General features: G+C 46.5%; 1 protein-coding gene across 2 annotated transcripts in view; it reads left to right on the top strand.

Moving 5' to 3' along the window:
- The window catches only part of Tbc1d2b (TBC1 domain family member 2B), a 67,639-nt gene that overhangs the window by 12,700 nt on the left and 40,584 nt on the right, over positions 1 to 14,355 (top strand). For both annotated transcript variants that reach the window (XM_085827891.1, XM_085827892.1), the window contains exon 2: positions 7,057 to 7,210. In XM_085827891.1, the coding sequence (XP_085684017.1) occupies positions 7,057 to 7,210 (154 nt within the window). The remainder of the gene's footprint in view (positions 1 to 7,056; positions 7,211 to 14,355) is intronic.

The raw sequence follows: 14,355 nt of genomic DNA, 5'->3' as shown, positions 1-14,355 counted from the left end.
ATTATGAGGCTTAGATGACTGTGTAGAACAAAATGGTTTTATTGGCAATGTTACATTACTAGCATGCAAACGGGGATGGCTGGAGGCTGGAAAGCCTGTACTTCATTACAGTTTTGTTTTGTTCTGTTTTTTAAAAGAAAATTAGTGTATGTGTTTATAGAAAAATGTTCAGACAGAAGGACACCAAAGTTTTGGGAGGGACCATTTCTGGTGATGGGGTTATGGTCACTTTATTTTCTAATTTGTTGTCCAAATTCATCACAGGAGTGAGTGAGTGTGTGTGTGTAGGTGTGTGTGTGTGTGTGTGTGTGTGTGTGTGTGTGTGTGTGTTCCTTATTGCTTGACATTAAAGTCTAAATTTGTGACCAGAGAGATGACTTTCCTGGCTAAGAGTACTCGATGTTTTCATAGAGACCCTGGGTTTCGTTCCCAGCACCCACGTGGCAGCTCACAACCATATATAGCTCCAGTTCCAGGAGATGTGACATCTTTTCATATCCTCACAGGCACCAGGCACACACTCATATATACAAAACAAAATAAATATTGAAAAACCTGAAATCTAAAATGAACTTTTAGGCTAAGCACACGGGAGGCAGAGATAAGTGGATCTCTGAGTTTGAGTCTAGACTGGCCTACAGAAAGAGTTCCAGGATAGCAAGGGTGAGATCCTGTCTGAGCAGGGGGGAGGGAGGAAGGAGGGAGGGAGGGAGAGAGAGAGAGAGAGAGAGAGAGAGACAGAGACAGAGAGAGAGACAGAGAGAGATTAAAATGCACTTTCATAAAAGTGCAGAAGAGTAAGGTCTTCGAGGTAGACAGGGCGACACTGGGTCTGGGCAGAGCATGGATTCCCTGCGGAGCAGTGGCAGCCTGAGACTCCACATCAGATCTTCAGGCTTCTCAGTTTAGTTGTGGCAGTTTTAGTCACATGGATATTTTCTTTGCTTGCTTACATTGAGGCTTTAGAAAGACTTTCTGTTCCAAGAAAGTAGAAATGTGAGGACATTCCTTCCATGTTGCTAGGGGAGAGAGTCAACCCTGTGACTCAGCCTGGAGCCAGCCCCCCAGAGTTGGGGGTGTGGGGGGAGAGAATCAGCTAGTGACTTGCAGTTTCAAGTCTGTCCTTCTAGCTGTCACTTCAGGCCTCAGTCCTAAAGGAGTGGCTTGGTTTTCTTATGCCCTGCATCACAGCTCACTTCTGGCCGGGACTATGCCCAGAGCAGACCTCACCACTTGCTGTCCAAACTCTCTTCCCCGTTGATCTCTCTCTGCTCCATGGCTCTGTAAGTCCAGCCCTTCCTTCATCTCCTGAAAAATGCAATAGAAATCTAAGAGTCTCTTAACCCAAGAGGCAGAAGAGACAAACAGTCTTAACTATGTAGACATTTTCTTGTAACTTTGTGGATTTTAATCCATTCATTAATTTAGCAAGTTCACTAACTTGTTCATCTAATGATTTGTGTTTAATATATTAAGTCTTGAATCAAATTTGAAGTAATTCTCCACTATGACAAGTTTATGTCGTAATGCATGGTGATTTTATTTCTTTCCAGATGTTTGACTGGTTGTCAGTGCCATTATTCAGTAGGTAATCCTTTCTCCCCTGGTTTGATTTGAATTGTTACTTAAATACTCATTTATACACTTAACCTTGTATTTTGATTTGCTAGCAGTACATATTCTTGCTTTAATTATTGTGGCTTTATAACATGCTTGACTGGGACAGGACAGTTCCTTGCCCGTTATTTCAGAGTAAACTTCAGAAGCGTTTTGTGGTCTTTTTGCCAAGCTTTGAATTTGGACCAGACTTTTTTAGTCTGGAGAAATGAAAGATATCTCAGTTATATAGCTGTAGTGTGTGTGTGTGTGTGTGTGTGTGTGTGTGTGTGTGTGTGTGTGTGTGTGTTACTAATCTTTAAAACTGCTTAATGGGCTGGAGAGATGGCTCAGTGGTTAAGAGCACCAACTGCTCTTCTAGAGGTCCTGAGTACAAATCATAGCAACGACATGGTGGCTCATAACCATCTGTAATGAGATCTGATGCCCTCTTCTGGAGTGTCTGAAGAATACTACAGTGTACTTACATATAATAAATAAATCTTTAAAACTGGTTCATTCAGAAAGCAGCCAGTCTGAGAGAACAGTGGATTAACATTTGAAAAAGATCTGTCTTTTGTCTCACCTCCAGCCAGCTCAGCATTTTATGTGATGAGCATGTGTCTCATTGTTTGCTGCTGGGTAGAAGAAAACGTCTGCTTTCGAACTGTCTCCGCAACAGGAATCACTTAGGTCTTCTTAGGATCTGTGTCCCTAAGACTAACTGCTAGGGCACGGTGCTGGCTTCTCTCTAATGCACCATTGTCTCCTTTTCATCTTTAGGGGGGCTTGGGATCAGTTCTTAGGAATGGGGCCATGGACCAGGGAATTATGGTTTATAAATGTACGGACTAAGTGCGGGGATGGGGAGACAGAGACATGCACCACACATTCAGGGATGTGCGTGTATGTGTGTATATTCATACAGAGGCCAGAGGACAGTTTTAGCTGTTAATCTTGGGTGCTTTCTATGCCCCCCTGTCTCTCTTGTGTGTGTGTGTGTGTGTGTGTGTGTGTGTGTGTGTTTGTTTGTTTGTTTGTTTGTTTGTTTTTGAGACAAGGTTTTTTGTTGGCCTGAAGTAGGCTGACATCTAACCAGCAGCCCCTGGGGTCCCTTTGCTGTGTCTCTCCAGCCCTGTCATTATAAACATATGTTACTGATGCTGCTACTTTCCTTTTTCCTTTGCCTTCCTCTTTTTTTGTGATATGGGTTTGGGGATCAAACTCAGGCCCTCATACTTCCAAGGCAAGCACGCTCCCAACCCAGCCCTCCCAAGTACAGAGTTCTGATAGATGAGCATTCTCAACTGGAGGAGTGGAGTCCCAGCGAGTGAACAGCTGAGGCGAGGCAGTCACAAGCAGAGACTGTGCTAACAGGTGAAGCCCAGCTCCCTGGCTTTGCTGCTAAGTCCTCAGCCAGGCTCCCCAGTAATACGTCCTACCATGGTGAGCCCTTAAGAGAGGTCTGCTGAAAAGGTTTGCATAGTTAATGACATAAAAGTCTAAGTCAGGCAAAGGGACACCAGTAAGTGTTATACAATATACATCGTATCTGGGCCGTCGACATAAAATGGCCAATAAATTCTTTTGACACTTCTAATTTCTTTATTTTAAAAAAGAAATTTCTGCTGAAATCAACAACCTTGGGATTAAATGACTTAGTGTAGTATTATTTTGAGCACCGAGGTGAAAGCTGTCTGGGTTGGAGGAAAGGCAGTTCTTAGGGTCCTCAAGAAGGAACAGAAAGCCAGGACCTGACTCATCTATGGGTGAGTGGGTTCCTCGATTCAATACTGTGGTGGCTTAAGTATAAGAACTTGTGGCAGCAGCTGAAGCATCACATGGTACCTCCTAGGCAGCTGTCAAGAACAGTTCCTCCTCAAGTGAGTGAGGCATGCCAGGCACCATTCTCTGATATCATGGCTCTTAGAAGCGTTACATGGGTTCCATGCCACAATTGCTCCCATAAAGCCTTTATCTGCCTCACCTCTCACCTCCATCCAACTGTAGAGGAGACAGCCAAGGTGGTTGCCCAAGATGTTTGGTTTGGACTGGGACTGCCCAGTTGAATTTGAGAATCTGAGTGTTCTTGAGACAGCTGCAACAGCGGAACATAAGAAATCAGGCACATATTTGCCTCTCATCAGTGTTCAAGACACCAAATCCTTAGATCCAGTGAGACGGGCATGTTTGGCTTGTCTTAGAGAACAACAAAACAGTAACTAACCCTTCATCCCTTCTTCTGGCTCTGCCCTTCTTTTACATTATTCCCTGAGAGCCTTGGAAGGGGTAAGGTAAATGCCCCATGTGTGGCTTTGCATTTTTTGGCCATTTATTTTCAGTGCTTAGATTGCTTAGAGTCTTTTCCGTTACCGCTGTGCCCTGCAGACAGAAAGCTTCTCTGACCACAGAAGACAGCAGCCCTGTGGACATAGACAGACACATCATAGTCATTTCACTCCTAGGTTTCTATGAATATGTGTGTAAATGCATGTATGTGTGCACATTCACAGGTGTGAAGGTTCACACATGGGAGCACGTGGAGGCTCAGGGTTGAATCCATCTTTCTTGATCACTCTTGTTTACTGAGGCCCAGTAACCTGAGCTCACAGATTCCACCTAGCCTTGCAACCCAGCTCTCTCTGGGAAAGGATGCGGTTTCTGTCTCCTGAATGCTGGGATTACAAGCAGCTGCCACACTTTTTACATGGGTCTCACGTGGATTCTGGAGAGTCACACTCTGGCCCTCTTGCTAACACAACAAGCGTTTTTTACCCCTGAACCATCTCCCTGGCCATGATTTGTAGATTTCTTTTTGAAACTCAAACCCAGTTTTTTGTGCCTGATAGACCACCCCTGGGCCGGCAGTCCTTAGTTCTATTAGAAAGCAGGCTGAGCAACCCCTGGGGAGAAGGCTGTAAGTAGTCCCCTCCCAGGGCCTCTGCTTCGTCCCTACCTCCAGGTTCCTGCCCTGGCTTTCCTCGGTGATGGATTGTGATCAGGACTTGCAAGCTGAAATAAGAGCTTTCTTCCCAAGTTGCCTTGTGTAAGACACTATATTCAGAGGCTTTCAAGCCTTGCGGTGGTCGGCCCTAATCTTCGACTTCCTTTCCCCTCGCTTCATCTGCATGGCCAGGGGTCCTTCTTCCAGAACTGTTGCCTCACCCGGTGCCCTTTCTCTCAGCTCCCACCTTTTTGTAGAAACAACTGAGTGGCTTTCTTTTCTTCCTAATGGACAGGACTCCAGTTCCCAGGAGCTGACAGGTGCTCAGTGGAAGCTGTGGCATGAGTGAGTGGAAGCAGTGCTTGGCTGATAGTGGAAAGAACTGCCCCTAACTGCTCAGAGATCCTAAGTCCACAGTTTTCTTAACCTTGGGCCAGGGGTGCAGAGAGCCCAGGCTAGAGCCATGCTGCCTGGAGGTTGCTCTGGAGAGTAACAGCTTGGCCTCTACGCCTCTTACTTGCTCTCAGACATGCATGCCCTGTGACCTGGGAAGCACTGTGTCTGACAGTACTCCATATGCCAGCATTGACAAAGTCCCCACATTGTGACTTAGCATTTTTCTTTTGCATGGGATGGCCTGCAACTATGAGACCAGCATTGTCTTATTTGCAGCTTTGTTAATAATTTGGTTCCCTTATATGTTGGTTGATTGTATATGCACATTGCATATATGTGTAGTCTGTATACTATGTGCACATGGTGTTTATGGGCTCCTATCCTTGTGTCTTACTGCAGGGGGACATTGAATGTCCTACTCCATCACATTCTACCAATTCACTTAAGAAGATAGGTCTCTTACTGACTAGACCGGTAGCCAGCAAGCCCTCCTGATTATCCCAACCCCACCCTCACTGTGCTGGGGTTACAGGCAGTCATAAGTGACCATGCCTGTCTTTTTTACATGAGATCCGGTTATCACGTTAGTGCAGCAAGAATTCTTGCCCACTGAGCCATCCCCTCAGCCCTTGGTTGACTTTTTTTTTTTTTAATGTACTTATATTACAGGCTGAAATCCATGGGTTTGGACCAGTGTGTAGAATCATGACTGCCCCAGTGGTTGTGATACAGGAATAACTAACTCCATGATCCCTGTTTCTCTGTGTTTGCCCCTGGTTGTCAGTTCCTCTTTCACCATCAAACCTAGAAACCCCACATTGTTGCTGTTCTTGTTCACTCGTCACTTTTGGTTGTTTGAAGATACACTGTGACCTTTGTGTCCCAGCTTCCTTCACTGAGCAGTATGCAATAAAAGTCATTCTGTGAATCCGCACTGTACTCCTTTCGTTATGCGGATTGCCAGTCTGTTTACCCGTCTACCAGATGATGTATATTTTGGGTTGGTGGCAGTTTTCGGCAGCTGGGAACAAAGCCTCTATAAATGTTCACATATGAGCTTTCGTGTGCATAGTTTTATTCCTCTTGGGCATGTGTGAGAAGTGAGGTTTAACTGTACATTTAACTTCATACAGAACTGCCAAGCTGTTCTTAAAGGAGTTGGATCACTGTGTATGCCCACCACAGTTTATGAAAGTTGTCATTACTGTATACTTTTTCTGATACTCGGTGCTACAAAATGAAATAGTAACCATTTCTGAGCTAAGTACAGTGGACATACATGTAATCTCAGAATTTACAAGGCTGGGACAGTATGGTCATAGTAAGTTCAAAACCAGCCTGGGCTACATAGAAAACCCTGTCTTAAAAACTGTGAGTGACTACCACCAATCTAATCTTTCCACTCCCTCTTCAAAATAGGATAGTGTCTGAGCCAGAGGGTGACACAGATGTCCTGGTTAGGGCTGATAACTCTGCCCTCGCTAACTCTTGATATTTTGACCAGTTATGCTCCCTCATTAACTGCCACTCACAGCTATGAGAAGGTTCTCTGACCAAGGCTGAGAACAGCACTAATCCGCAGGTATGTGTCTGAGGGTTTGGGAGGCAGTTTTACAAAACAACAGTAGTAGGTTCCTTTCTAGGCCTATGAGTGCCTCAGCCAGGGGCTCTTGACTAGGCTTATAGTATAGGCACAGGTTTCTCCAACCCTGTGGAGCAGGCCTCAAATCCTAACAAAAGGTAGGTGGCTGTGCCCACCACAACCATACCAACATTGCACCAGTAAGCATAGCGTGCCTTACAGGTTGGTGCTGTACCTCTTAGGGTTCACATCTGGGCAGAACTGCTGATGGCTTGTCTCCCTCAGCAGACTGGCTCAGCAGTATAAAGTGTAGACAGCAGGAAGAGTGCTTCAGCTCTGTTCAACTTCGTTTCTTCGTTCCGTATCTGAAGTATGTGGCTGGTTTCACTGCAGGAGAGTCTTCCCATTATGTTCTCTTGGGCAACCAAGGTGCTCTCTTCTTAATGCCGCTCTCTTCCTGTGTACAGTTTAAACATGGGGATTTTTAGCTCTTTATGCTACTGGTTGTTCTAACAAGGTCCCCCTCCCCTCGTTCTAGGCTCCTAATCGTGAGCTCATGACTTACTGGCTACAGGAGCTTCAGCAGAAAAGATGGGAATATTGCAACAGCCTTGACATGATGAAGTGGGACAGCAGGACTTCCCCGACTCCAGGGGATTTTCCCAAGGGCCTTGTGGCCAGAGATACCACAGGTAAGACAGAGGTGGGGGGCCTTAGTGGCAGGTATGGACCTGCTCTTTCTGGGTAGCCATTTGACACAGCAACTCAGATCAGCAGTGAGTGAAAAGGAATGCAGAATGGCAATAATGACAGTCTGCAGTCCACAGTGCCAAGAGCTCAGGGACACAGCCAATACTGAGTGGCCTGGGTGCAGTCAGGCAAGGCTAGTGCTGAGCGAGGGCTATAAGGCTAGCCCACTTTCTGCCATAATTAAAGATGGAGTACACTCACCTATGCATTCGTGCTTGGGCCAGCTTCCCGAAGGCTTGCATCTGAACGTGCCAGGAGAGGAATGGCACAGCCTCCTGCTGGTTATCCTTTGGTACTCTTAGGAAGGCTGAACAGCCAGGCACTGGTTCTGGTTTATGCAGGTCCATGTCATTGTCATTGTCCTAGCAAGTCCTGGCCTTTTACAGCCGAGACAATGTGCTTTTGTACTTGAAAAGCAAAATTTAAACCCCAAGATCTCCCGATTCTTGATTGTATTGAACCCTCTAGAAAGAATGAGTCAGTTATATGCAAACCATCTTTCTAACCTATCTTTACCCCTGCAGAGGCTATAGGGTGAGGCTGGGTTTTGTGTCTCCTTCCTGATAGCTTGTTAGGACAAGCCCAGAGCTCCTAAGCCCTGAAGTGAACTCTAAAATGGCCAGGGCATCTTATTAGCAATTTAAAAATAATTTTAAAATTATATTTGTGGGGGCTGGAGAGATAGCTCAGTGGTTAAGAGCACTGACTGCTCTTCCAGCGGTCCTGAGTTCAATTCCCAGCAACCACACGGTAGCTCACAACTATCTGTAATAGGATCCTATGCCCTCTTCTGGTGTGTCTGAAGACAGCTACAGTGTACTCATATACATAAAATAAATAAATCTTTTTAACTCATTATATTTGTGTGCGCACGGTGCATGCATGTGTGCACACATGTGGCTATGCCCCTGTATGTGCTACCGTGAGCACGTGGGGGTCAGAGAACAACTTTCATGTGTCCCTTTTCTCTTTCTGCCGTATGGGTCCCGAAGATGTCATCGGCTTCAGCAACAAGCACGTTTGCCCATTGAGATATCTTGACAGCCTTGTGTTCGAGTTCTTAGTTACTTTTTGTGAGTTAAGAGTCTCATTATGCAGCCTTGGTTAGCCTGCAACTCACTCTGTAGACCAAGGTGACCTTAACCACATAGAGATCCGCCTACCTCTTCCTCTGCAGTGCTGGGGTTAATGCTGTGTGACACTGTGCAGGCCTATGCTAACACTGCAAAGGAGTACACATTCAAATTGAAAACCAGTACAGGGTTTGTTCTAGCACTCCTGTGAAAAGCTGTGGACCCTCTGCTCGGCAGCGCAAGAGCAGTGCCGTCTGAATTCTGAGCACAGAGCTGCTGCTTTCTTCTGGAATCACCGTCTTAGGCTCTCGAATTTGCCAGCCTGGCTTTCCTGGTTGGGGGTGGGTGGGGGTGGGGGTGGTGTTTTGCTTCGTTTTGTTTTTAGCAGACTGTCTATCTAGTCAGTGAGAAGACACTGCGTCTGTCTGTGCCTGTGGATGTTTTTCTAGGAGTCCTTGTCATGGAGTCTTAGTATTCCAGTTCTCCTCAGAGTGGGAGGGCACCCTTTATATTCAAGTGCACGTGGCTTCCTGCTGCCCGAGGCTTAGTTTGTTTGGTTTTCTAGTTTTATTTTATTTATTAATTAATTTTTATTTTCATTGTTCTAGGCTAGCCTTGAACTCCTGATCACCCTGCCTTAACCTCCCCTTGCTAGATTACATGTTTGCACCACTACATTGATTTATGGGTTACTGGAGTGTAGTAGGCAAGCACTCTTGCACCCTTTTATTAAAATTTGTTTGGGTTTTTTTTTTTGTTTTGGTTTGGTTTTTTGTTTTTTGTTTTTTGTTTTTGTTTTTGTTTTTGTTTTTGTTTTTGAGACAGAGTCTTGTATTCCAGGCTGGCCTCAAACTCACTTTGTAGCTGAGTCAAACCTTGAACTCCTAACCTTCCTGCCTGTGCTCCCAGCCCATAGACTGAGGTACTCAAAAGGCACCACTAGCATTGTTTCTGTGACTAGAAGCTCTCCCTCAGTGCCAGGGTCACTCAGAACCTGAGGAAGAAACTGGAGGGCATGGCCAGCCTCCATGCTACTGGCTTCACTCCTCTCCAGCAAGGACTCGGGTGTGCTGCTGAAAGGTGGCCACAGAGGTAGCACCCGGTCTTGGCTTCCCTCTGTCATGTCTGTCCTGTCTCCTTGCAAACCCAAGGTTAGGTGGGGGGAGGGAGAAGAGTCATCTGTTCGTTCTCTGGTTTGGGGATCCCAGCTCTGGGTGCTTAGAGTCTATGCTGTGCTGTTTGCTCGTTCAGCAGGTGCCTGAAGTTGTTGCCAGTTTCTCCCCTCAAGTGTTCCTGTCAGCCGGAATGTTTGTGCAGAGAAAAGCAAGAAGTGTCAGGGCAAATGCAGGGCAGCCTGGGCCCTTGCGTGGGCTGAGCTCAGCATTGGCGTTGTTGGGGGCCTCTCTAAGGACACGATGCTTAGGGCCTGCCAAGCCAATCCTGGAATGGGCTGGGAGAGCCTGCTGGCTGGCCTTAACATTTGAGATCTTTATCTAAAGGCAGAAAATGTAAAATTCTGAAGTAGAAAGTCAAGAAGACCAGGGACTAGCGAGATGGCTCAGAAGTTCGGAATGCTTGTTGCTCTTTTAGAGGATCTCGGTGTGGTTCCCAGCACCCATGTAAGCTGGCTCCCAACTGCCTGCAGTCCAGTTCTGTGAGATGCACGCCCACTTCTGGTCTCTGGGAGCAGCAGGACACACATGGCATATACACAATGGATTGCACACATAAACTGTTTGCTAAAGAGAAGTCTGCATTTCAGACCCTTTCATTTCATCCTCAGTGGGGAGGAACTGGTTAAAAGATAAATATTGTGGTTCTGTAGTAGTGTCCTGTAATTGTTTGTAGCTGTGCTGTAGTTACCGGCCCGCTTTAGCCTAACTGGGCTAAGACTAGCTTGACTGAAAGGTGACCGTTTTTTTCATAGCACTGGTTTGCATGAAAAATAAAACATGCTTTTGACTCCTGGTCGCCCAGTCATCTCTCCCTGCCAAACATGTACGTTTATAGCCGGTGTGTCCACCCATTCATGACCCTCCAGGCACCTGAAGTCAGGGTGGAGAGAGAAAGATAGATGCAGGGAAAGCCAAGTTCTGACTCAGAAGGTGATTCTGTCCGGAGACTTGTGGACCTGGCTCCAAGTCTTGACTCTGATGTTTACTGATTGTCACTGAGCAGGTCACTTATCCACTACTACAGGAGTGCACACCGTGCCGTGAAAACAAAGTGTGTCCACCCTCCACATCACAAGGATTGAAAGGGAAAGCCCATTGCTAAGAGTAGAGATACACACACACACTACACACACATACGCACGCACTCCTTCACTCACTCATCTGATATTGTGATTTTGAATGGGTGAGGATTGTGTTTCACTACATTAGATAGGAAGCTGGATTAACAAAAACAACATTATTTTTCTCACTCATGGGCAGTTCAAAGCTAGAGCACTGACTCCTTGGCCACGTCTATTGTCCCATTCTTAGAACTAGAGTTCTGATTCATGCTCACTGTCTCTGGGGTGGCCCTCATGTCACATGAGGGTACCTTCACAGAAACGTTCAGCTTCTCCTTAGCAGTGACTCTCCCATGGCAGTTCCTTCTGGCCACAGCAGATATCTAGAAGGGAATATGGGGAGCTGAGTGTTTGAGCTGAGCACATGGCCATCAGAGCCTTACTCTTAAGCTGGGCTGAATAGCTGGTAGTGGGCCGGCACTGTCACGTGATTGCATATGCTTCTGTAGTATTTCGTGCCTTTAGAGTAAGAGACTGTTACCCATATGCTTTTTTTTTTTTTTTTTCAGTTTTTCAATCAGGCATCAGAGAGTGGGGTGACTTTGTGCCTCTTTGTGTTTTGTCTGTTATCCCTTCACAGCTTGGCCTCTCAAACACCATTCCCCATTGTCTGCTGGATTGGGTTGGACAAGGACCTAGCTTCAGATTATTACTTGGAAAGATACAAATCAACTGCCTACATATAGAGACCTTCATATCCACTAAGAAACAAGGGTGTGCCTGCAAGTTCTCATAGTATTTGAGAATCCACACTGAAAGTGAATTCAGGGTGGGTGTCCAGTCCACTTGTTCACTTTATTCTCCACAAGGCCTTTAGAGAAAGAGCAGAGATAGTAAGACCTGGCTGTTGGTGAGGCTTCCCGAGAGCCAGGCATGTCCTCTCTGCTTCCTGCCGTGTGAGTTAGTCCAGGGGCAGGAGACTATCTCAAGCTTGGGTGGTAGTGGGCTGATTGCCTGTATGTGAATGGTATTTCTTAAGAAGACAGTATTGTGAAAACAGACCACACATTTCCTCTGCATCACCTCCTGTAACTGTCATACCTTCTGCAGTTCTGTATGAGAGCAGGGATTCAGTGGCATAGGCAGAGGTCCTTCTAGGCCAGTGGTCTTCAACCTTCCTAATGGTGTGACCCTTAAATACACTGCCATGTGTTGTGGTGACCGCAGCCCTAAAGTTATTTTCTTAGCTACTCCATAACTGTAACTTTGCTACTATTCTGAATCATAATGTAAATATCTGATATGCAGAGTATCTGATATGCAACCCCTGTGAAAGGGTCGATTGACCCCTACCACCACCAAAGGGGTTTCGACCCACAGGTTGAGAACCACTGCCCTAGGCCTTAGGGCTGCATGGAGGCATGTGGGCGGAGCACAGAGCTGGCTCTAGCACCACAGTCACTCATCACCCTCTGGTGCCACAGTCTTGTGCAACGATCACACTTGTGTGTCTGTGTTACCCTGTTTGTGAAGTACTACTCGATACCATGCGGTGTTTTACATATGCACCATGGTAATCAGCAGTGTTGTCTCTGAGAGGCTTGTATCACCGTAACTCACTGCATCTCAGCATCCTATTTAGGAAACAAGATGTTCTCAGAGTGAGGTTCTGTGGAAGTCAGGGTGTGGTCAAGAGGACATAGCAGAGATGTGTGAAGAAGCCTCTGAAAGGAAACTGCCCAGAACTGGCCAGGGTTTGGCCCCTAGAGGCTGACTAGAGATGGCAGCTGGGGCTGAGATTGCTGAAGAGCAGGGAGGAATGGGAGAGAAGAGAGGCAAGATGAGTCTGATGTAATTCAGGGAACTTACCAGGAAATGGCAGGAAAGAGGGAGGTCAGGAGGAGCCATGAGTGTGAACCCAGTGAGAACTGTGGAGACCTCAGCCACCTCCTGCATCATTTCCTCAACCCACAGGAAGCCATTCTTGCCACGTAGCAATTTCCTATGATTAGCCATTCAGCCAGACATGTTACCCATTTCATTTGAGTCTTTCTGCAGCTAAGTGTTAGCTATGCTATTAGCGAATCAGGTCTCAGGCTGTGTTCTTGGTGGGGATCATGGACAGATAGGCGAGCCTTAATTTAGGTGCATAGGCTGGGCCACCCTAGGGGCTCTCAGAACCCTGTGGCTTCTTGTCTCTCTATGGGAATTCTAGCTTCATGAAGATATCCCTATTCCTTCTGACTATTCACTCCTACACAATCTAGATTGAAACTCAGTTTGATTTTAAAAGCCTTTTGAAGGCTGGGATTGTGGCTCTGTGGTGGAGTACCAGCCTAGCAAGCACAAGAGCCTAATCCTGATGGAGTATATCTGATCGTCCCCTGCCTACTTAGCTGATGCCAGTTCCTCGCTCTCCAGCGCTGGAGTGGGGCAGCTGGCTCAGTGTTGAAAAGTTCCATGGGACTTTTCTGGGGCATGCATGCACTTGCTGTCTGCTGAGGTTTCTAGCAAAGCCAAACTGACACTGTAATAACCATAAGAATATACTCAGGGCTGGAGAGATGGCTCAGTGGTTAAGAACACTCGCTGCTCTTCCAGAGGATCTGAGTTCAGTTCCTAGGACCCACATGATGGTTCACAGCCATCCATAATTTCAGTTCCAAGGGATCTGACACCCTTTTCTAACCTCCATGGGTATCAGGCATATACGTAGTAAACATACATATGTGGACAAAGTACTCAGGCAGGCAGGCAGACAGACAGACAGAAAGACAGACAGTACTCAAACACAGATAGATAGGTAGGTAGGTAGGTAGGTAGGTAGGTAGGTAGGTTGATTGATTAATTGATTGATTGATTGATTGATAGTAAACACAGATATATGGATGGGTGGATGGATGGATGATAGATAGGTAGGTAGGTAGATAGATAGATAGATAGATAGATAGATAGATAGATAGATAGATAGATAGATAGATAGGCAGGCAGGCAGGCAGGCAGGCAGGCAGGCAGGCAGGCAGGCAGGCAGGCAGGCAGGCAGGCAGGCAGGCAGGCAGGCAGGCAGGCAAACTCAGCCAGGAAGCTGCTTCTTTTTCAAACAAAGTTGTGACTTCTAAAGGTCATTTCTACTCAAGACCCCAGTAGAAATCATCTCTGCAGTGTGGTCTCCCATGGTCTCTCTGAAGACCCTTTCTGACCCACACCCTCCAGCCTCTCTAAAGTCTTTCCTGGGTGGACTATGAGTTTTTATGGTAATAGGTAGCTTGCTACATCTGATAGTGACACCCCCTGCTCTTGAGTGGCCTTCCAACCTTGCTGCCAGCCCACACAGGAAAGAGCACTGCACCGACTGACTGTGTAGCAATGGGTACAGTTGGGGCTCATTTCCTGGCCAAGCTTAGAACTGCCATGCTCTTACTCAAGCTGGGTCTGCAAGAGACCAGCCTTCAGGAAGTGTGTGGAACAGCGCGGCCTTTCTCTGAAGTAGAGAGTAGATCTCAGTGTGCCTGTGAGCTAGCCCGAGTACTCACAGATGGTGAGTGATGGCTGTATTCAGGCTGTCAGGTTCTGAACAGTCTTCTCTGCTTCCTAGCCGTGTGAGTTACTGCCAAGCTCAGGGTTTCAGTGTTCTGACACAGTAGCTAGAGATTGGGCTGACTCTTATGCCTAGCTCAGGGTTTCAGTGTTCTGACACAGTAGCTAGAGATTGGGCTGAATTAGTGATGTCTGTATTTTTTTTTCCTTTTGCTTATGAGATCCCCCCCTCCAAATGAAA

Source organism: Mus caroli, unplaced genomic scaffold, assembly GCF_978045245.1.
Source record: "Mus caroli unplaced genomic scaffold, Mus_caroli_1 scaffold_11, whole genome shotgun sequence".
Taxonomy (NCBI): Eukaryota; Metazoa; Chordata; class Mammalia; order Rodentia; family Muridae; genus Mus; species Mus caroli.
This window is presented reverse-complemented; position numbering and strand designations above follow the sequence as displayed.